The sequence below is a fragment of the Equus caballus genome, chromosome 7, assembly GCF_041296265.1.
Source record: "Equus caballus isolate H_3958 breed thoroughbred chromosome 7, TB-T2T, whole genome shotgun sequence".
In the NCBI taxonomy this organism is placed as follows: Eukaryota; Metazoa; Chordata; class Mammalia; order Perissodactyla; family Equidae; genus Equus; species Equus caballus.
In genome coordinates this window covers 38,944,719-38,967,243 of record NC_091690.1, presented here as the reverse complement: position 1 = coordinate 38,967,243, position 22,525 = coordinate 38,944,719, and the positions used below count along the sequence as shown (strand labels likewise).

At 45.2% G+C, this 22,525-nt stretch overlaps 1 protein-coding gene across 10 annotated transcripts in view; it reads left to right on the top strand.

The window, feature by feature from the left end:
* NFRKB (nuclear factor related to kappaB binding protein) overlaps positions 1 to 22,525 on the top strand; it is a 39,764-nt gene that overhangs the window by 15,654 nt on the left and 1,585 nt on the right. For 3 of the 10 annotated variants that reach the window (XM_023645131.2, XM_023645132.2, XM_070272955.1), the window contains 20 exons: positions 275 to 412; positions 1,053 to 1,126; positions 2,004 to 2,088; positions 2,460 to 2,637; positions 2,812 to 2,920; positions 3,143 to 3,269; positions 3,528 to 3,593; positions 7,698 to 7,777; positions 7,884 to 7,930; positions 10,870 to 10,930; positions 11,333 to 11,507; positions 12,464 to 12,570; positions 12,993 to 13,116; positions 13,312 to 13,391; positions 13,547 to 13,767; positions 13,867 to 14,134; positions 14,760 to 14,972; positions 17,288 to 18,055; positions 21,412 to 21,518; positions 22,333 to 22,468. In XM_023645131.2, coding sequence (XP_023500899.1) covers positions 275 to 412; positions 1,053 to 1,126; positions 2,004 to 2,088; positions 2,460 to 2,637; positions 2,812 to 2,920; positions 3,143 to 3,269; positions 3,528 to 3,593; positions 7,698 to 7,777; positions 7,884 to 7,930; positions 10,870 to 10,930; positions 11,333 to 11,507; positions 12,464 to 12,570; positions 12,993 to 13,116; positions 13,312 to 13,391; positions 13,547 to 13,767; positions 13,867 to 14,134; positions 14,760 to 14,972; positions 17,288 to 18,055; positions 21,412 to 21,518; positions 22,333 to 22,468 — 3,164 coding nt within the window. The remainder of the gene's footprint in view (positions 1 to 274; positions 413 to 1,052; positions 1,127 to 2,003; positions 2,089 to 2,459; positions 2,638 to 2,811; positions 2,921 to 3,142; positions 3,270 to 3,527; positions 3,594 to 7,697; positions 7,778 to 7,883; positions 7,931 to 10,869; positions 10,931 to 11,332; positions 11,508 to 12,463; positions 12,571 to 12,992; positions 13,117 to 13,311; positions 13,392 to 13,546; positions 13,768 to 13,866; positions 14,135 to 14,759; positions 14,973 to 17,287; positions 18,056 to 21,411; positions 21,519 to 22,332; positions 22,469 to 22,525) is intronic. The other 7 variants (XM_070272958.1, XM_023645134.2, XM_070272959.1 and 4 more) reach the window with 3 other exon arrangements.

Genomic DNA, 22,525 nt, shown 5'->3' with positions numbered 1-22,525 from the left:
CATAGTAGGCCTGTCTGGTCCTATTGTGCCACTTGAGAGAACTGCTTTTCCCCCTACAGGAGAGTAGTAGTGACTATTGGCCTGCTGCAGTGTGACCCCATCACTCTGTTGAAGTCTCTCTTCCTGGAAGAGCTGTTTAAATGACCTAAGTGTGCTCCAGTTCGTCTGGGGAAGGGTCAGAAAGGAATGGTGGAACCCTGGCCTCCATGTTGTTGGCTTAGCCTTGTTGAACCCAAATGGCCACTTACCCAATCTCCCCTATTGGAGTCCACAGCCACGTTGGATTTACAAGAAAAATTTTCTTTTGAAGATCTCAACTCATGGCTTCCGAGCTCTCCAGCGCGTTCTCCTAGCCCTGCGGTGCCCCTGAGGGTGGTGCCCACACTTTCAACCACGGATATGAAAACCGCAGGTGAGGGCTGAGCTGATGCTGTCGACGTTCTGGGAAATCAGGGTGTAGGCCTGAGACCTCCTTAGAGGGAGGTGGGTACTAGATTCCTACCTGCCAGGAAAACAAGGCAGTGTTCCTGAGAATTAGGAGATTTGGAGAAGTTTTTGTACGATTCCACTTATTTACAAGTAGGTAGGCCTTCCTTCGTTCCTTTGTTTTGAAAACTTTCCTTAGGAACTGATCAGCTGATATTTTGCGCTAAAGAAAGTAGAATCTTAAAACAAAATAGCAGTACTAAGGGACAGTTCAGTAATAGAACAAAAGAGGTAACCAGAGCCATAGCAATTTCTTAGGATGTCCATGAAATTAGAGAAAGAGTTTTAATTGAAACAGGAGTCAAGGAAGTATGTTAAGATCCTTTAGTGTGTTTCAGGAGCAGCTGAGTAACTGAGGTCATTGCTATTGACCAATGTATAGAAAAGCTGAAAGTTGATACTGTGACTCTTTCAAGATTGTTGGTGCTTGTAGTATACAGGAGTCAGAAGGGAAACTCAGAGAAATATCTTACTTTCAAATATCGCAAGTGATCAGAAAGATTTTAAATTTGAGCATCATGTTAGTGAATGACCTAGTCCATGTGGTTTGGTTCATTTTCTCTCAGATAAAATAGAACTGGGGGAAAGTGACCTGAAGATTATGTTAAAGAAGCACCATGAGAAGCGGAAACATCAACCAGTAAGATTGGCGGGTGGTGTGTGATCATTAGCAGTTTTCAGTCTATCGTCTCTGGATTGGCTACTGTAAGGAGGATGCAGATAATGACTACCTTATTTATGCTGCTTTTCCCATCATTTTTTGGGGGCAGGAGTGACCAAAGAGGCTAGTTAACATCAAAGATCTGGGAAGAAGACAAATGCTTTGACTTTGTAAGGCGTGCTTAACATAGTGTCTGATTAATCTTTACAACAAGGCTGGTATATGATTCATTATATCCACTTACCACTGTTCACAGAGGTTAAGGAGCTTGTCTTCGGCCCTACAGCTAGTAAGTGGCAGGACCAAGAGTCAGATCCTGTGCTCGTCCCACTTTTTACTGTTTCTGTTACACCACTCCACTGAAGCAAGGTAATGCTGGTGCAGCCAAGCCAGAGAGCACAGTGGGGGAAGAAAAGGCAGTCCATCTAAGGCACAGTAGTGAGATGAGAAGAGTCCCACACTGGAAGTCAGAACTGGGGTCCAGCTCTGTCTTTTCCACTTTACCATGGTTTTGGGCAAATCCCTTAACATCTGTGAACCCCATTTTCACACTGTAAAATAGCATGATATTTAACAAGACTGTTTGAAGAGCACATGAGATAAGGAATGCAAGAGCTTTATAAACTTTAAATGCCATACAGTAGAAAGGTGGGAACTGAGTTCTCCTGTGTCCCGAAAGAGACATTAGTTTTTTAGAAGAGCAGTAGTTTTTATCTCTGTATATGTTTAATTCACCATGATTTCCGCAAATGCACCTAACATCTAGTTGTGTCTGTTAGGTTAGTTGGCAAAATCAGGAGGAGTTTTGGCTCCTTTTTTGGGGCCTCCATAACAGATCTCTGAATATCACACTTAGGATCACCCGGACCTTTTGACAGGGGACCTGACTCTCAATGACATCATGACTCGAGTAAATGCTGGCAGGAAGGGCTCTCTAGCAGGTAAATGCCATCCTTTTTAGGTAGCCATTGTTTGACCATGGTGTTAAATTACATGAGCCAGTCTACATGTTGCAAAAATAAACGAAACCACAGCTTTGTTCTTGCTGAAAACATTTGTTTTGTTGTGTCTTATGGATTTATAGGTGGAAATGAGCATAAAATCAGTACAACAGATCATTGGCTCTTTAATAAGTTAAAATTAACCTGTAAATCACTCATTGGGTTTGGTAAAAAAACAACCAAACAAAATGTCCGATTACTGAGATCTTTCTTTTACTGGTGGGCCTTGGGAAAATAATATGCAGATAAGACCCCTCACTTCCTGGTGGAGAAAATGCATTTCTATGACTTGTCTTGCTTTTCCTTCCCAGCTCTATATGACTTGGCTGTCCTTAAAAAAAAGGTTAAGGAAAAAGAGGAAAAGAAGAAGAAGAAAATAAAAATGATCAAGTCAGAGGAGGATTTGGCTGAGCCCTTGAGCAGCACTGAGGGGGCCCCGCCTCTCTCCCGGGCTCCGTCTCCACTGGCAGCACCTGCCATTAAGGAGGAGTGAGTGAGCCACAGACTACGTCTCAAGGGGTCCCAGGGGTCCTGCCCGGGGAAGTGTGCAGCGGTCCTTTATTGAACTTTTTATGACTGCTGGGAGAGTCGGAGGGCCTCAACCAATATAGGGATATGTTCTTGGCAGTTTTGGTGGTTCTTATATTTTTCTTCCCTCATTAGGCCTCTGGAAGATCTCAAGCCTTGCCTTGGAATCAATGAAATATCTTCCAGCTTCTTCTCGCTTCTGTTAGAAATCTTATTGCTGGAGGGGCAGGCTAGCCTTCCTATGGTAAGAGTTTTGGAAAAGTCAGATGGCCATCAAATATTTCAAGTTGTAGAAACCTTTAGTGTCTTGAGAAGCAGAACTCTGGGTTCCTTTCGCAGCTCTGTAGCTAACTTGTTCTGTGACTTGGGTGAACTGGACAGATATACCCAGCTTGCTCTGGCACAGCCATGGAATTGCTGGTGTAGAAGGGAAATCTGACTGGGTTCTGCCTTTACTTTCCCTCAGCTGGAGGAGCGAGTTTTGGATTGGCAGTCGTCTCCCGCCAGCTCCCTCAATAGCTGGTTCTCTGTGGCCCCCAACTGGGCAGAGTTGGTGTTACCAGCCCTGCAGTATCTTGCTGGAGAAAGCCGTGGTAAGGTACTTTTTTTCTGTAGAATCAGTATTTATTTACCCCTTTGTAAAATTCATTCTCTTAGTAAACTGTAGCTTTACTGGTTAAATTCCTTCTGGGTTTGCATCATGCCGTGCCTTGGAGGTCTCTTCTGTCCTGATTCATAGTGACTGCATCGCTGTGAAACGTTCAAGTCATCTCAGCGCTCAGGGGTGCCAGTTACTCTGAGGTTAGCGCTCTCCCCCTGCGTGGCTGGTTTATGTGATCTCTTTCTTGCAGCTGTACCCTCTAGTTTCTCTCCATTTGTTGAATTCAAAGAGAAGACCCAGCAGTGGAAATTGCTTGGTAAGTAATTCATATTACCTACCCTGACTGTAGGTTTTCATTCTCTTGTTTCCTCCCCTAAGTTGCTTTTGCCTTCCATTCAGTACATTCCAGTAGAATGTTGAAAAAGGCAGTCTTAAACCTTACTTTGCTCAGTAAAAGAAGCCTTCAAGACCCCTTTGGTACTTTCAAGGTCTGAGTTTAATGCCCTCATTGGATTTTGCCCCTTCTGTTATGATGCGCTCTTGGGCTGGCCAGCTTTAAATCTGCAGGGGTCTTTTACAGTACCATCAGCATTTGTATTAACCATACTTATGCTTTTAGATTAGCTTGTGATAATATAATTATTTTTCTTTCCTAAAAATGGGCTTTGCTGTTGAGGGTGATGTGAACCAGATGTTGGATAGCCCCAAATAAGCTCTTTCTAAGGAACAGGATCCTTATTTTTGTTTTAAATTTGTAAATTCCTACTTACTGTGTAAGTTGTAGTAACATGCACCCGAAGTAACTTGGTTACCATTACTTGGTGATGGTGATAAGAGGAAAATTCAGTGTTGATTTCCTTTTGAAATTTACAAACCTGTCTCTTGACTCTCTCAAGTGGTCTGTGAAGAGATATATGGAGGGAAGGTTGTGAAAGCAGCAGAGTCATTCGTTCCTTCTAACATTTATTCAGCTTCTAGGTGTCAGGCACTATGTTAGGTGCTGGGGGATATAATGGTTTGCAACTTAGCTCCCCTCGTGGGGTGTAAGGTTTGTTTGGGGAACAAATATTCATTCAAATGAAATGACAAACTTATACATTCTGGAAGGGAAAAGTACCAGGAAGGATGGAAGTTTCTAATGAGGCATTGGTGTAGTCTGCAGAGTCAAGGAAGGCCTTCCTGAGGAAGGAACGTTTGAGCAGAGATATTAATGATGACTAGGAAGGAGTGAGGCAGATGGAAAGGAAGAGCGTTCTAGATGGATAAAGCTGTTTGGGTCAGTGGTGTCAAGGAAGATAGAATTTGAAAAGATCACAGAGATGATGATAATCTGGACCTGGGCAGAAAGAATGGAAGCCAAAGGCGTGGGGAGAAAGTATTAATTGAGGACAAAAGAGGGTCTAGGACTAGGCCTTGAGAAACTCCAAGGTTGAGGAGGCAGAGTGGCAGAGGAACCTGGAGAGGACAGGGCTACAGGGTTAGGAGGAACCATGAGTGGGTTGAATCTTGGAAGCCAAGGAATGAGAGAGTCAAGAAGTGGGGAGTGGTCATTAGCCTTGATTGATACTAAAAGGTTCGGTAAGATAAAATGACTCTGGGTTTGTGGATGTGGAAGAAATGAGTTTCTTGTAAGAGTGATTCCTTATTGGAGTTAAGGACAGTGGTGAGCTGAAGGCAACTCATAGCTGACTGTCTAGCTCTTTCGACTGTCAGGCTGGTGGCTTGAAATCAGCCATGGTGGGATACTTAGGCAAAACTTACAGAACCAGAGAACAAATATTCTAAGCTTGTGGGCCAGGTGATTTCTGTTGTAACTACTCAGCTCTGCCGTTGTGGTGCAAAACAGCGATAGACAGTATGTAAACTAATCGGCATGGCTGTGTTCCCAATGAAACTTTGTTTACAAAACAAGTGGCCAATTTGCTGACCCTTAATATACACCATGGAAATCTGCAAATGCTGCCAATCAGGGCCCCATTAAAGCCAGTTAAACATTTGCCTGTACACCACTGGTTGAAGAGACAGTGGATCTATACAACCCTTCCTAGAGATTTAGCAGGGGAGGGAAGGATGGTATGGGGGACTTGTGGCCAAGAGAGGAATTTTTTTAAATGAGAGCGACTTTGAGTTTGTGTTGTTGGAAAGGGTACAATGGAGAGAAGGAGCTTGAAAATATAGGAAAGAAGGAAGAATTCACCATGTACATTCCCAAGAAGAGGGGAAGGGATTGGCCTTGGATCGCAGGAGCAGCACCTTTCTTGTAGGAGGAAATAATGGATACACGGCAGCAGGCTTGTAGATTTTATTGTGGGACATTTGAAGGAGTTTAGTTGGATGGCTTTTCTGTGTCAAATAGGAGGTGAGAGAGGTGAGGTGTCTGTTGTGAGTGAGGAGGGAGGTTGAGAAGTGTGGGAAATAGTTATTATGGAGTGTGGGAAACCAGTTTGACCAGAGACGATGTTAGGTTGCCGGGCAGTGTTGAGGGTCAGCGGAGGCGCTTGTCTTTCATTTATAGTGGTATGCTTTGCCTTTTTGTGAGTTTTCTCTCTGGCAGCCCTCAGCTGTCTGAATTGAAGCATTGAGAACATGGATAGTTTAGAAGTTGAGTTCTGCTAGATTGGAATGATGCAAAGATAGAAGAGCAGAGCTATTAGGTATTCCTCTATCGGTCAGAGTGTTGTTGAAACGATGGACGTAGACTCTGAACTGAATAGGGAGAGAAGCATGAAGGAAGGGGGCCATTGGGGCTGGAGAAGCAGAGATGTCAGTGGACTAGCAGTCCTGCTGAGTCAAAGTAACGTTTTGGTGGGCATAGTTAAACAGGCAGGGAAGAATCTCGGTCATTGTGGTCATGGAGCAGAATGTGTGGATTAGTATAAAGGTTCTCAAACTTGGCTGTGTACTGCAGTCAGCTGGGGAACTTTAAAAACATACTGATACCTAGGCCTTACCTACAGAGGTTCTGGTTAGTTGTTTGGATGGGGCCTGAGCCCAGGTATTTTTGAAAGTTCCCAGGTGATGCTTATGTGTAGCCAGGGCTGAGAAACGTTGGATTAGGCATTTTGAAGATGGAGCAGTTTTAGGTAATGACAGAACCCAGTTGTGATTGTGGGAGTGAGTGGCTGGGGTAGAGTGGAGGGAGGAGGTCAATGAGGTCACAGAACTGAGGGTGGATGTTGGGTGGACCATCCATATGGATGTGGCAGTTAACCCAGCATGATGGCAGAAAGAGTGCTGGTGAGGAGCAAGGTGGCCAGCACTCCGTGAGGAGGGATGAGTTAAGTAGCTGCAAGGAGCGGGGAGCAAGGTGGGTGCAGGTGCATAGTAGGAGCCAAAGGGATCAGGCTTTCATTTTATTTTGATTTTTCGGAGGAGCTGGGGAGAGAGAGTCTGGCATCAGTTATAGGGGAGAAGGAGGAACTCAACTCTGAAGGACATGGTCATGAGAGACTAAATAGCCAACATACCACAAGGGAGAGGATCGTGGAGGACCAGATTTCAAACCAAACAAGGCGTGGACATGGTGTTGTAAAAGAGGATTAGGCTGTAGGAGAATTTACCGATTATCAAGAAGTGTTTCTAGAAGGCAGAGTGGAAGTAAGAGGAGTCGTCTAAGGACAAGAAAGTTGAGAGCTTTCTGAGGATGGTTGTGTTGTGCACTGACTAGTGAAAGCAGGTACGAGTCCTCGTAAGTGTCATCTCAGCAACCTTTGAGCAGGGTAGGCCCTGGAGGGCTGCGTTCTTCACACAAGCAGGCCTGGGTGATGGTCCCTGTGGCTTCTGGTCTGGGCAGGAGACATAGCACTTGTCACATCTTGTGACAAGTGCTGCGCTGGGAGTCTGAGCAAGGTGCTGGAGAGGAGGGCACAGAGGAAAAGTGCTCATCTCTTTCTAGGCGAGTTCAGAGGAGTCAGCTTGTCTCCTGTTTTGGGGCCTTCTTATTGCTGTGCCAGTGTGTAGAATGCCTTTGTGCCCCCACCAGCCAGAAGCAGCCTTTTCGGACCTCCCAAGGCTAGGCTAACTTTCCTAGGGTGAACTTTTATAACATCCTTTGTGACACCTACTATGTTTAGATTTTATCTGGGATGTGCTCTTTCCTTGCTTGGCCGTGGCTCTACCAGGGCAGAGCTGGATTCGCTGAGTAACCCTAGCCTAGCCTGCTGTGCCTGCACGTGGCGGCTCCTCGGCAGCTCCCTGTTGAATGAGTGATGTCATTAGGGGACATCCAGGAGTGGCGGTCCAGGCAGACAGTGAATGGATGGGTAGGACAGGCTGAGGGGACCGTATCTGCAAAGGACCATTGCTCCAGGTCCTGATAGCTTCTTTCTCTGCCATGGAAAGAGCAAGTAAGGAGAAAGTGGGATTCTGAGTAACACTTTAGATCGTTTTATTATTTTTTGCCTTTTTGTTCTTCTAATAGGCCAATCCCAAGATAATGAAAAGGAATTAGCTGCACTCTTTCAGCTGTGGCTAGAAACCAAAGACCAGGCCTTCTGTAAGGTATGGTTTTTAAGAAATACAGATCTTTCCTATTGGGTTTCCAGAGCCTTTAGGTTAGTCAGAATTCTTTAGTCCATTTACTTGTTAATGTTTTCCTTTTCTCCAGCAAGAAAATGAAGACAGCTCAGATGCCACAACACCTGTTCCTCGGGTGTGAGTATGACCCTCTAACGGTGGGTGGTGTCCATGAACCCGTAGTTGAAGGTATTGCTGTGGTTTTGCTGGCGTTGCTTATGTAAGTGCGTTAGCACTGGAATGGACTTCCGAGACCCTAGGGGTCCTCTGAGTCTTACCCGCCCCCACACACCTGAGGAGGGCCGCACCCGCCCATCAGCGAGTGGCCCCCTGAGGACAGGAGTCTGAACTGGGGAGGGGTGTGCTCTGCCTTGGAGGTGGATGTGCTTTATTCCCTGAATTTCCTGCCTTCGGCTTCCGTTTCAGAAGGATTCATTTAATCTGTCTTCCTCATTTTACCTGTAAAGAAATTGAGGTATGAAGTTAGGTGACTTGCTGAAAGTTAGTGACAGGACCCAGGCTAGATTGTAGGTCTCTGATCTCTAGTCCTGAGCTGTTTCTATCACATCATCTCATGTCACGGTTTCCAGTTTGGGGGAAAAACCCTTTTTCCCCTCAGCTTTGTTGCGATATAATTGATAGATTGTAGAAGTTTAAGGTGTACAGTATGTTGTTTTGATACACATATATATTGTGAAATGATTACCACAGTGAGGTTAGTTAACACATCCATCATCTCACATAATTACTGACTTTTTTGTTTATGATGAGAACATTTAAGATTTCTTAGCAACTTTCAAGGTCATAAAACAGTATTGGTAACTGTAGTCATTAGGCTGTACATTAGATCTCCAGAACTTAGTCATCTTATAATTGGAAGTTTGTATCCTATGACCAACATCTCCCCATTTCCACCATCCGCCAGCCCCTGGCAACTACCATTCTACTCTTTGTTTCTATGCGTTTGGCTTTTTTTAGATTGCATATATAAGTGAGACCATATAATATTTGTCATTCTTTGTCTGACTTATTTAACTTAGCATAATGCCCTTAAGGTCCATACATGTTCTTGCAAATGGTAGGATTTCCTTCTTTTTTATGGCTGAGTGATATTCTGTTGTATGTATATATGTACACCACGTTTTCTTTATCCATTCATCCATTGATGGACACTTCCGTTGTTTCCATGTCTTAGCTATTGTGAATATTGCTGTGATGAACAAGCAGTGCAGATATCTCCTGGAGATAGTGATTTCATTTGCTTTGGCAATATACTCAGAAGTAGGATTGCTGGATCGTGTGGTAGTTCTATTTTTAATTTTTTGAGGAATCCCCATATGCTTTCCATTCTGGCCGCACCAATTTACATTCTCACCAACAGTGGCCAAGGGTTCCCTTTTCTCTACATACTTGCTAGCACTTCTTGTCTTTTTGGTAATAGCTATTCTAACAGGTGTGAGGTGGTATTTCATTGTGGCTTTGATTTGCATTTCCTTGATGATTAGTGATGTTGAGCACCTTTTCATTTATATTTTGGCTATTTGAATGTCTTCTTTAGAAAAATGTTTATTCAGGTCCTTTTGCCCATTTTTAAATCGGATTTTTTTTGCTGTTGAGTTGTATGAGTTCCTTAAATATTTCAGATATTAACCCCTTATCAGTTTATGATTTGCCAGTATCTCCACCTGTTTGGTAGGTTGCCTTTTCGTTTTGTTGATGATTTCCTTTGCTGTGTGGAAGCTTTTGTTTGATGTTGTCTCACTTGTTTATATTTGCTTTTGTTGCTTGTTCTGTGGTGTCATAGCCAGTAAATCATTGCCAAAACCAACGTCGAAGAACTTTTTCGCTATGTTTTCTTCTAGGAGGTTAATAGTTTTGGGTCATACCTTTAAGTCTTTAATCCATTTGAAGTTCATTTTTGTGAGTGGTGTAAGATTGTGGGGAGGAGTCCAATTTCATTCTTTTGTAAGTGGATGTCCACTTTTCCCAAAACCGTTTATTGAAGAGACTGTCCTTTCCCTATTGGGTGTTCTTGGCTCCAGTTTCAAAATATTTGTTGACCATAATGAGGTGGTTTGTTTCTGGGCTTTCAGTTCTGTTCTGTTGGTTTATGTGTCTGTTTTTACGCCAGTACCATACTATTTTGATTGCTGTAACTTTGTAATAAAGTTTGAAATCAGCCATTGTGATACTTGCAGCTTTGTTCTTCTTTCTCAAGATTGTTTTGGGTATTTGGGGTCTTTTATGGTTCGTACAAATTTTAGGATTTTTTTTTTCTATTTCTCTGACAAATGCCATTGGGTTTTTGATAGAGAATACCATGAATCTCTAGGTGACTTTGTGTAATCATGGACATTTTAACAATATTTTTCCAATCCACGAATATAGAATATCTTTCCATTTATTTGTATCTTCAGAGTTTTTGGAGGGGGCGGGGAGAATGAGGAAGATTTGCCCTGAGCTAACGTCTGTGCCCATCTTCCTCTGTTTTGTATGTGGGACACCACCACGGCTTGCGTGTAACAAGCAGTGTATAGGTTTGCACCCGGGATCCAAACCTGCAAACCCTGGGCTGCCAAAGCTGAGTGCGCAGACTTGACCACCACGCCACCAGGGTGGCCCCACTGTGGTTCTTTAGATTCCTGAACACCAGCACAAAGGGGCCAACCTGAATGTGGTGAACTATTGCTTTATGTAATAGAGGGTAGAACTCAATGTTTTGGTACTTTGCTTGGGAAACAGAAAGACTAGCCTTGTCATCTTACAAATTTGAAGTCCTTTTTTCCTCTTAAGGCTGAATTTTTTGTTGCCATTAGATTGGGCTTACTTAGCAGCAGTACTGAAAACAGTCGGTAAAAATGTCAGTCTCTTTCCCACGTACCTAATACCTTTCTGGATTTCTAAGAATCGGTTAATTTTGGAAATACCAACAGGAGTTACTTGGTAGGACCTGGAAAGTGGACTGTTGATCTTTGCAAGGATAGAGTGCTAATGAAGGGCCATTTTTTCATCTTGCAAAGGGAGTGGTTCTGGGTGCTGGAGAAGGGGGGATGAATACAAAATTCTTTATGTTCCAGAAGAACTGACTACGTGGTGCGGCCCAGCACAGGGGAGGAGAAACGAGTTTTCCAGGAGCAGGTGAGAAATAGCTCGAACCCAGTGTAAATCTCTGCACCTGTGAGGCCGAAGACTCCTTGCATCCAGATTCTTGCAGGAAACTCATGCCCTTCACCACAGATAGTCTGTTAGTTGGCATTGTTTGTTGGGAGTGGAAATGGTGTGAGGAAAGGGAATGGGAAATGTTTTGATGACCTTTTCTTCTGACAGCAGAATACATTTATGTTTACCTCTTTGTCCCTTTGCTAGTGACTAAGGCTTCGGGGGCCATCTTTTTCCCACTGTGGTTGGCTCAGTATTCCTAGTGGAATAGCTGGTTCCTTCTTGTTTTAATCTCTCCAGGTCAATCCCTTATTGTATGGGAGCTCTAGAGAGAACCCCACTAATTCTGATTTATGAGCCATGTCCTTTTTCTCTTGGTAGGAGCGGTACAGATATAGCCAACCCCATAAGGCATTCACCTTTCGCATGCATGGCTTTGAGTCTGTAGTGGGGCCTGTGAAGGGCGTGTTTGACAAGGAGACCTCACTCAACAAGGCTCGGGAGCACTCCTTGCTGCGCTCTGACCGGCCTGCCTATGTCACCATCCTGTCGCTCGGTAGGTGCCGTTTATCTGTCAGGGATCCATGAATCTCTTTGGCAGTCTAGTGAAACTTCTGAACCCCTTATCAAAATTATGTCTTTAAATGCACAGAATAAAATGCAAAGAATTGCAAAAGAAAATAATCATATTGAAAGTTATCAAAATATTAAAACAAATTTATGCTATAGAAATACGTGGGGTTTTTTTTGTTTTTTTGCTGAGGAAGATTCACCCTGAGCTAGCATCCATTGCCAGTCCTCTTTTTTTGGCTTGAGAAAGATTAGCCCTGAGCTAATATCTGCCAATCCTCCTCTCTTTTTTTGTATGGGGGACACCACCACAGCATGGCTGGTGAGTGGAGTAGGTCTGCACCCCAGATTTGAACCCACGAACCGGGGCTTCTGAAGTGGGGCATGTGGAACTTAATGACTTTGCCACAGGGGGCGGGCCCAAAATATATGTTTTTATGATGATGTTAAGTGATGAGATTTAGCAGTGGGTCTTATAACTCCTGTAATTTCCAAATGGTGATGAGTGGAAATGATCTTTTGAGTTGTTTGCAGCAGCTGTAATGTGATATGAGAATTTCTGATTTCTAGTGCAACATCACAGCACTACCAGTGTATGGTTTGTTACCTTTGTTCATAATTGAAGGAAATTGCTTAAATTTCAGTTAAAGATGTAATATTTTTTCTACCCGAGTTCCTGGACCCACTGAATTCTAAGGTGTCATGGACTTTGAGTCTTCGCTAAGTGTTGAGTGTATAGGAAACTGCCGCCAGAGGGCAGTGTCCACTTGATGCTGAGTCTGGGTAAGGTAGAGAAGCCGCCAGAGGGCAGGGTCCACCTCATGCTGAGTCTGGGTCTGGGTAAGGTAGGGAAGCCTTCACCCACCAGGGCAGGTACAGGGCAGTGTTCCTCAGCTGAGGCCCTGCTTGACACTCACACTTTCCATTTTCTGATGTCCTCAGTCCGAGATGCCGCGGCCCGGCTGCCTAACGGAGAAGGCACTCGAGCAGAGATCTGTGAATTGCTCAAGGACTCCCAGTTTCTTGCACCAGATGTCACCAGCACTCAGGTAGGATGCAGAAGAGATTATTTTTGTTTTGTTCCAGAATGGATTTAAGAAAACTTACAAGGAAACATAAAATTTAATAACATAAATTTTTAAAAAATGGAATGAAGAAAAGAAGGATATCTTGAGAAATGCAAACAGTGATGACCTAAGACCCTTACTGTCAGTGAAGCACAGATTTGGCTCTGAGTTTTCCTTCAGCTTCTACTAGACATTCTTAGTTCACCATCTCCTTCAGGTGACAACGACTCAGTCGCTCAGGAATCTTACAGGTTTCTCATTTGGCCAAGTGAGAATAGATTGAATTATTGGGAGTGCCGCCACCTGGCTGAGATGTGATCTGTTTATTAACTGTGAACACCCGGTGATGTTTCTCTGCTGTCCAAGTCTGACCTGCCCCTTATCCACTTTGTTCTGGTCCTCAGGTGAATACAGTAGTGAGTGGTGCACTGGATCGGCTACATTATGAAAAAGACCCGTGTGTGAAATACGACATTGGACGAAAGCTGTGGATCTACCTGCATCGTGACCGGAGCGAGGAAGAGTTTGGTGTGTGAGGCTTCCGGGCCGTGTGCCCAGCTAGGCTAGGAATGCTTCCCACTTTCAGCCCCAATTCCACTGTTCTTTTCATTGGCATTCAAGCAGGACAGGATTGTAGAAGCAGGACTTAGCCCACTGGTGAGGCCTTGACTCTTAGTGAAACCACCATCCTTACTGTGCTGAGGTTACAACTCTTTTTTGCAGAGCGGATTCACCAAGCACAAGCAGCTGCAGCTAAAGCCAGAAAAGCCCTTCAGCAAAAACCCAAGCCCCCATCCAAGGTGGTAAGTGAGCTTCTGGAAACCCCTGCCTTCGTGGTTTTGGGAATGCGGCAACTAGGCTTTCCCTTACCTCAGAGCATCAGGAGCTGCAGGGGTCACGCCTGCCTCTGGTGACCTGTGTGAAATCCACCCCTGAATTTCCCTCTCTCTTCTCATAGAAGTCCAGTAGCAAGGAGAATTCACTGAAGATCCTCAGTGGCGGCCCTTCTGAGCAGAGCCAGATGAGTCTCAGTGACTCCAGCATGCCCCCCACCCCAGTGACCCCGGTGACCCCCACCACGCCAGCTTTGCCCACCACTCCCATCTCCCCTCCACCTGTGTCATCCGTGAACAAAAGTGGCTCTACTGCTATCTCAGAACCAGCTAAGTCCAGCTCAGGGTAAGCTCTTCCGTTTCTTCTCCAGCTGTCTCCCTCTACATTCCTTTTGTATGCATGTCTTCAGTCGTTTGCTTTTTGTTTCCCCTTGATTTTCCTCAGTGTTCTTCTGGTATCTTCACCAACCATGCCACAGCTAGGAACAATGCTTTCCCCTGCTTCCAGCCAGACTCCACCAAATTCTCAGGCTGCCCGTGTCGTGAGCCACTCTGGCTCGGCTGGACTGCCCCAAGTGCGGGTAGTGGCCCAGCCTAGCCTTCCTACTGTTACTCAGCAGTCAGCAGGGCCGACACAGACGCTGCCACAGATGCCGGCAGGACCACAGATTCGCGTTCCAGCCACTGTTGCACAGACCAAAGTTGTGCCCCAGGTAAACAGGGACAGTGGACCCAGAGGTGGTCTGGTGAGTCCAACAGGGAGTTGGGTAAGGACCAAGGAGCCTTAGATTATTGCTACTGCTGATGATATTTATCACAACAACACATTTAATGTTCAAAGCTGGGTAAGCATTTTTATAAGTTGTATTTTACATGTTGGGAATCAGAACTTCTGAGAAGTTTACTGATTTCCCCAGGATTGTAACCTCAGGGCCCTGGTAGAGGCGGGATGTAAATCCAGACCTGAGATTCCAAATCTCTGGCTCCTTCCGTTGTGCCTGTAGTCTTAGTTACGCACTAATCGGTTGTGTAATTTTAGAGAAGAGTCTTATCTTGTGCCTCAGTTTCCTTTACTGTAAAAGCGGTATAGTATTTGTCCTCAGTGTGTAGGAACAAAATGAGATGTGAAATGTGAAAGCATCCTGAAAATTAAGATGTTCTACACAAATATAAGAACTTCACCGTGTCCATCTTAGAGCATAGTGAGCCTTGGGCACTGTTAGATTAGAAGTCCTTTTAGAGGAACCCTTCCTGGGTGGTGACATGCTGGAGACTGCGTGGCGTGCTGGTCTGCCTCTTAGTGTCTAATTAAGCTCTTGGCCTCACGCTCTGAACTAGACAGTAATGGCCACCGTTCCAGTCAAAGCTCAGACCACAGCGGCCAGTGTGCAGCGGCCTGGATCCGGGCCGACAGGGCTCACGGTGGCGAGTCTTCCTGCCACAGCCAGCCCTGCAAACAAGCCGGCCACGAGTTCTCCTGGCAGCTCTGCCCCGAGTGCTTCCCCGGCTGCTGTCATTCAGAATGTCACGGGACAGAACATCATCAAGCAGGTAGGTGGACATCTCTCGGTGGATCTCACTCCTTTGTCCTACAGCAGAGGACGGTTCGCGATCTTGGTGATTTGTGATCTTGTGATCTGGATCTTAGTTCATAGGTATTTCAAGTGTGAGTTCCCACCAAGGGCAGTGCACGCTTTATAGATGCCGAAGTTTTCTTTGGTTTCTTTCCACATAGTTCAGCATGTAGTAGCTGAGTTTCTGGATTTGGAGTAGACTCTATGAATTTAGTTAAGATCCGAGTTTACCACTAGTAAATGTAGTATATATTTGTACTTTCTTGGTTGTAAATATGGAAGGATAACCATTGAACTTCAAAGAATTGTTAGGCAAAATAGCAACTAATTCTGATAGGAGTGCTTAATATGTGCCTGTACTCTACTGCTCAACATTTTATAGATATTAAATAATTCTCATAACATCAGGGGGTAGTCACTTTTGTTACCTCTGCTTACAGACGAAGAAATGGAACCAAGTAATGGTAAAGGAATGTTATTTTTTTCATGAAGCGGATATTTTCTGATTACCTTTTGTGGGCCAGGCACTGTCCAGAGCATTGGGGGTTTGGTGGTGTATTACACAGACGAAGTCGCTGCCCTTGAGCTCAGATTCTCCTAGAGCTGGGGACAAACAAGTACTGCAGGGTCGGGGCGGGAAGGGCTGTGAGGATCCTGCAGCGGAAGGGGGAGAGTGGTAGCGTGCTGTTTAGCTAGGGTGGTCAGAGAAGGCCTGCCTGAGGCGACGTTTGAGGGAGGTGTGAGTGAGTGAGAGTGCACCCTGTGCGATTGTCTGCAGGGAAAGCGCCCAGCATGGGAATAGCAGGCGGAAGTGCCTGGAGGCAGGAGTGTTTGAGGCGTAGCAGGGGGGCCACGGGGCTGATGCTTAATGGGCAAGTGTGAGAGCGTGGAAGGCACTTGGCTTCAGGGGTCGCCAGCGGTTAAATTGTGTCAACTCTGATTTTAAGTGTGACACAGGGAACTGTGGAAAGATTGTGGGCCAGAATGACTTGATGTAGTTCACAATAAGGAAACCCCTGGCTGCTGCCTTGAATAGACTCTGGGGAGAAGAGTGGAAGCAGGGAGGGGCTGGAGCAGGTGCAGCAGGGCGGGTGAGAGGCAGTGCGGCTTCGTGTGGCAGGCAGCCATCGAGGTGGGGAGAGGTGCGGGGATTCTGGATATAGGGTCGAAGGTAGGGCCAGTGGTTTGATTATGGGCTCTGAGAGGAGGGAGTTGAAAATGACCCCATGGCTTTTGGCTTGAGTGACTGGATAGACAGTGAAATCATTTACTGAGGTAGAAACACTGAGGTGTGGCGACTGTAAGACAGGCCAAGAGAGGAAAGTATGCTCAGAGTTAGCACCTGCATCAGGTGCATGAAAGTGTGAGTGATGTGAGGCCTAAGACTTGACCACTCATTGGATGCAGACAATGAGGGCACTTGACTGGGTCCAGTGGATTGCTGGCTTTTTGGGAATGAGTTCAAAAGAGAATGTAAGGGGAGAAAGTGGAGACAGTGGTTAAGGTAATTTTTAGAGCACTTTTGCTTTTGAAGAGAGCAGAGACCTGGGACTGGAGTGGAGATGTGGGGTGGAGTGGAGAGGGGGAGGGAGATGTGGGGTAGAGCAAGGATTTATTGTTTTTAGGGTGGGAAATGTCACAGCAAGTTTGCATTCTGATGGCAGTGGTCCAGTAGAGAGGGGAAAATTGAGAGAGAGAGAAAGTGCCTGAGGCTGGAGGGTTGCCTCTATTACACATGGGAGATTGGCCTTACATAGGGGTTGCTATATGAACTCAGGAAGTCTGGCCCCCACGCCCAAGCTCTTAGCCACCATGTAATGCTACCGCTCTCAGAATGAAGATTGTTGGCACAACCATCAATAGACAATTTTCAGACTGGGAGGTGTGAATATGTATTAGATAATATTTATAGGCGATTATTAGGTTTTAATAGGCGATTACTTTTTCAATTTAAAAAGTCCTTTCTAGATTAGAGATGTGTACAGAAGTATTGACCAGCAAAATGCTGTGTATTAGTTTACTTTAAAATATTCCAACCCCCTCCACCCCGCCCCAAGAAAGTGGGGTGAGATAGATAAAATAAGATTGGCAAAGTGATAGCTTTTGAAGCTGGGTGATGGGAACATGGGTTTGTTATGCTATTCTTTTCTTTTGTGAATGTTTACCCTTTTTCAAAATAAAGAGTTAGGAAAATATGTGAAACACTCATAAAGTGGAGGTTTGCCTAATTATACCATATAACCAGTTTAGCATTGTGAATCCCTTTGTCAGTGCTGTTTCTTCCCCATCCAGGTGGCAATCACTGGGCAGCTTGGTGTGAAGCCCCAGACAGGCAACAGCATTCCACTGACAGCCACTAACTTCCGTATCCAGGGTAAGGATGTATTGCGTCTGCCGCCCTCTTCCATCACCACAGATGCCAAAGGCCAGACGGTTCTGCGAATCACTCCGGACATGATGGCCACGTTGGCCAAGTCCCAGGTTACTACAGTCAAATTGACCCAGGACCTCTTCGGGACAGGAAGCGGCACTGCAGGCAAAGGCATCTCGGCCACCTTACACGTCACCTCCAATCCAGTCCATGCAGCTGACAGCCCTGCCAAGGCCAGTTCAGCCAGTGCCCCTTCATCCACTCCAACAGGTACCACCGTGGTCAAAGTGACTCCTGACCTCAAGCCAACAGAAGCCTCAAGTTCAGCTTTTCGCTTGATGCCAGCACTTGGTGTGAGTGTGGCAGACCAGAAGGGGAAGAACACAGTGGCCTCTTCAGAAGCGAAACCAGCTGCCACAATCCGCATCGTGCAGGGCTTGGGAGTGATGCCTCCCAAGGCAGGCCAGACCATCACAGTTGCAACCCACGCCAAGCAAGGGTCCTCAGTGGCCAGTGGGTCTGGAACTGTCCATACTTCAGCGGTGTCCTTGCCCAGTATGAATGCTGCCGTGTCCAAGACTGTGGCCGTGGCTTCTGGGGCTGCAAGCACCCCCATCAGCATCGGGACAGGAGCCCCCACTGTGCGGCAGGTCCCTGTCAGCACCGCAGTTGTTTCCACATCTCAGGCTGTGAGTAACCTTAGTGGTGAAGAATAACCCTTCTGTTTAGGAAACTTTGTAAGGCTCCCTAAGACCTAGGAAACTTCCCTTTTTAGAAGTAGAAATTAGAATCCCTGTCGATATCACCTCATTTGACCCAAACAGGCTTATTTACTAACAGACTTTAAATTTTGAAACAAATTTATCAAAGTGTAGTACATGCGTACATTCTTATAAAATAGTAAAATAGTACAGAAATTTATAGAGTAGAATATAAAATTTCTTTCACCACCCTGTAATTCTCCCTTTGTGAGGGCTAATTACTGTTGGTATTTTGGTATTTATTCTTCTAGTCCTTTTCCTGAGCATTTTCATACATATACACAGTTTTTAAAAATCCATATGAGAAACCTTATTCTATATATTGTTCTGTGATTTGCTTTATTTATTTAAAAATATGTTTTGGTGGGGCTGGCCCCGTGGCCGAGTGGTTAAGTTCGCGCGCTCCGCTGCAGGCGGTCCAGTGTTTCGTTGGTTCGAATCCTGGGCGCGGACATGGCACTGCTCATCACACCACGCTGAGGCAGCGTCCCACATACCACAACGAAGAATATACAACCATGTACCGGGGGGCTTTGGGGAGAAAAAGGAAAAAGATAAAAAATCTTAAAAAAAAAAAATATGTCTTGGGGATTGTTCTAGATCCTACAGAGGAATTGACTGCGTTTTTAATGCTACCGTGGCAGTTCATAGAAGGGTGTGCCTTACCCAGTCTTCTGTTAAAGGATGCCTTTTCACTGTTCAACCCTGTGCTACAGTGAATGTTTGTGGATGTATACACGAACACGTGTATCTCTGGAGCAGATGTTCCCGGGATGGGGCCCAGAGGTATACGTGTTGAAACTTCTAGTACTCCAGTTGTGCTACCATAAGGGCCATACCCAGCTTACATTCCCATCAGCAAGACTCCTGTTTCCCCCACACTCCAACCAGTGCTGGATAGCACATCTTTTTAGCTTTGTATACCTATCTTACTGGTAGAAAGACAGTCTTTTTCTGTTTCTTTTCCCTGGTCTTCAGTGAGGTTGAGCATCTGTTCATGTGGATGTTGGCATGTGCTCTCCAGTCCTGAATAAATCTTTGCTGGTGTTCTTGGGGTATTTGGCTTTTTCATACTGTTAGAGGTGGCCCTTTCTATCTTCTGGATGTTGAATTCTCTGTATGTGTAGAAACATTTTGTTCCAGTCTGTCATTTTTAACCTTGCACGTGGAACCTTTTGCTCTATAGGTATTTTATCTGATTAGATCTATCATCATTTTCTCTTATGGTTCCTAGGTTTTGTGTCTGTCCCTTTCTAACCTAGGGTTATAAAGATATTAGCTTTTATTTTCGTAAAATATTTTCAGAGTTTTAAAAAAAGTATAATTCATAATCCATTTGAAATATGTTTTTGTAAATGACATGTCAAGATCTCATTTTATATTTTTCAGATTATTCCAATATCATTGACTAGTTTATTCCTTACCCATTAACTGCAAAATATGACATTTATCATAAACCAAATTCCAATATCAAGATAAATGTGTTTCTGGGTGTGTGTGTGTTTATTCTTTAGCCTCTAGATAAGGAGCATAGTTCTGTATAATGGGGTGCATATGGACAGTAGAAAAGTTTTACTTTTCTAAGCAAGCTGTATGGTAAAACCTCAATAATCTCAATAAAAGCCAGAGTGATAAAGGAAGGAGGACACACATATTAGTAAAACCAAGGAACCGACAAACCCCAAAACAAAGTGTGACTTAAAAGGACTTATTTATATAGGTTCTCCTGTCACAGAAGTCAAAATAAGGAAGCAAGGAAATAGCGCTTACTTGATCCCTTTTTGTTTCTCTTGCATCCTCTGACACAGGAAGATAGCACCCAGTGGCATCTCCCTGTTACAGTCACTCTAGGTACATGCAGCTGGAGAGCATTTGGTGGGGCAGGATGTGCTGAGAGGTGCTTTTTCCCTGTCTGGTCAGCGAGTTAGGCTGGTTTGTGAAGGGACAGTTCTACTTGGTGTACTGGTGGTCTGAAATGTTTTAAGCAACTAAGGCATTCTTAAGGAGAAAGTAAAACCATAAGTCTACCTGGAGGCACCATCTCAAAGTATTAAATTGTTGATATATTTAAGTGCTTTCTAATGGGCTACAAATTGTAAGTAAACTCTGGGGACCTGCGAAGCAGTTTTGCACCAGGCTGCCTGGCTGATTTGGAACTAGCTTGCTTGCAGGCAGTGTCGATGCTTGTTTTCAGCATCCTGTCAACCACCCCTCTTGAATCATCTTTTTTTTAAATGCTTTCTTTTTAGCTGGGAAGGATTCGCCCTGAGCTAACATCTGTTGCCAATCTTCTGCTCTTTTTTTCCCTCTCCAAAGCCCCAGTACTTAGTTGTATATCCTAGTTGTAAGTCCTTCTGGTTCTTCCATGTGAGCCGCTGCCACAGCATGGCTGCTGACAGGAGTGTTGTGGTTCTGCAGCCGGGAACCAAACTCAGGCCACCAAAGTGGAGCGTGTCAGACTTTAACTGCTAGGCCATCAGGGCTGGCTCTTCAATCATCTTTTAACATCAGGTTTATAAAAGATTTTACTGTATATAAATTCTGTTACCACCCAAGGGTTAAAAACTAGGCAGCCTAAAAACAGGTGACGCAATGACCTAATCTTAACCATCCTGAAATCTCAAAGACTCCAGGCCTTTTTAACTTCCTTTTTGTTCCTCTGAGGCCTTGTTAGCTTTGGGGGTGGACTTTTCACTTGGTTGAGTTTATTATTAATGTCCCCTAACTAACCTCTCTTATCTCTGGCAAAAACGGAAAGCACCTGGAGAATGTGACCTGTCCCTAACCTAAAGTGCTTGCTGTATGCTCCCACCAGAGAGCCTGTGCTCCCGTGGAGCAGTAGTTATGCACTTGCTGTCTTAACTCTTGAGTGCCTCTGTCCTTCTTCACAGTATCACGGGACACACAGATGAGTAAGAGCTCACCCTCTAAGGAGCTCTGACTCTTACTGTGCTTAAGTGAACACGCACTTTCCTTTCTGATTTAGGTACACATTTTATCCTGATGAGAGCAGTTATATATGGTTGCTGCTAATTTAGATACCATGAAAGAGATTAGTAACAGATCAGATGACGTCTAAATATAGTATATGAGCAGTTAACTACAGTGTATGAGCAGTTTTATGAGGGCTCCCTGGGCCCACACCTCAGGAGTGTAGGGACGCTGCAGGGCACAGGGAGTGAGAGCATCCAGGTGCTGGTCTCAGCTCTTATAGCCCTGTAGGGGATGCTTGATGTCTCCTTATCTCCTTCCATCCCGTAAACCCGATTGCTTTTTCTCTTTAGGGGAAGCTGCCTACACGGATCACCGTTCCGCTTTCTGTGATCAGCCAGCCTATGAAGGGCAAGAGTGTGGTCACAGCCCCCATCATCAAAGGCAACCTTGGAGCCAAGTAAGTGCTGTACTGAGGGGTGAGCATGGCTTCTGGATGGTTCTTTGTCGCAGAATGGGAAGGCAGCTGGTTTCTCTGGGGCTCTCCTTTGATGTCTCTCTTGTTATGCTCATCCACAGTATTTAGTGAGCACCTAGTGTTGTTCAGGTGCTGCGGATACAGCAGTGTTTAAAATAGACAAAATTCCATGCTGTCTTCAAGCTTACATTGTAGAGTGAGGAGTGAGATAATAAAGGAAGATACTATATGGGGTGGTGACACATACCATGGAGAAAAAGCAAGGAAGGGAGGCAGGAAGTGCTGGGATGGGGTGTGGTGGTGACATGGCTCAGATGACAGTTTCCAGTGTGGGTGTTAGGGCAGGCCTCATCACTTCAACAGAGAGCCCTAGGTGTGATAGTTCAGAGCTGAGGGCTTCCTTGGGAGCCTGGGCTTCCTGTGGCCCTGACTTAGGGATAAAGGGCATGATGAAATCAGTCTGATGGTCTCAAGGCAGCTATTTTGCGTAAGTTTCTTACTGGGAGCACACACCTCCCTGGGGCCCTTTCGTTACTCCTCTGATCAAGGTATGGATGTCAGGGCCATTTTATCCAGAGCACCAGGAGCCTTCAGGCTTGCTCTTTTCTCTAGTCATGGGAAGCATCGAAGCTGGAAGAAAGGTGATCTCACCAGCTGGCTTCCATTTCAGTCCAGAATGCGGGAATTTTCACTAGACACCAGACCTCCCTGTTTTCCTTCAACATGAAGCCTAATTCTGGGCTGGAGATAATACTCTGTCCTATCGTTATACCTCACTCCTGCTTTCCCTCCACAGCCTCAGTGGGCTGGGCCGCAACATCATCCTTACCACCATGCCTGCAGGTACTAAACTCATTGCTGGCAATAAGCCTGTTAGTTTCCTCACTGCCCAGCAGTTGCAGCATCTTCAGCAACAAGGACAGGCCACACAGGTAAGGTCCAAGGCAAGCTGTTGGCCATACCAGTCTAGTCTCTCTTTCCTTTGCTGT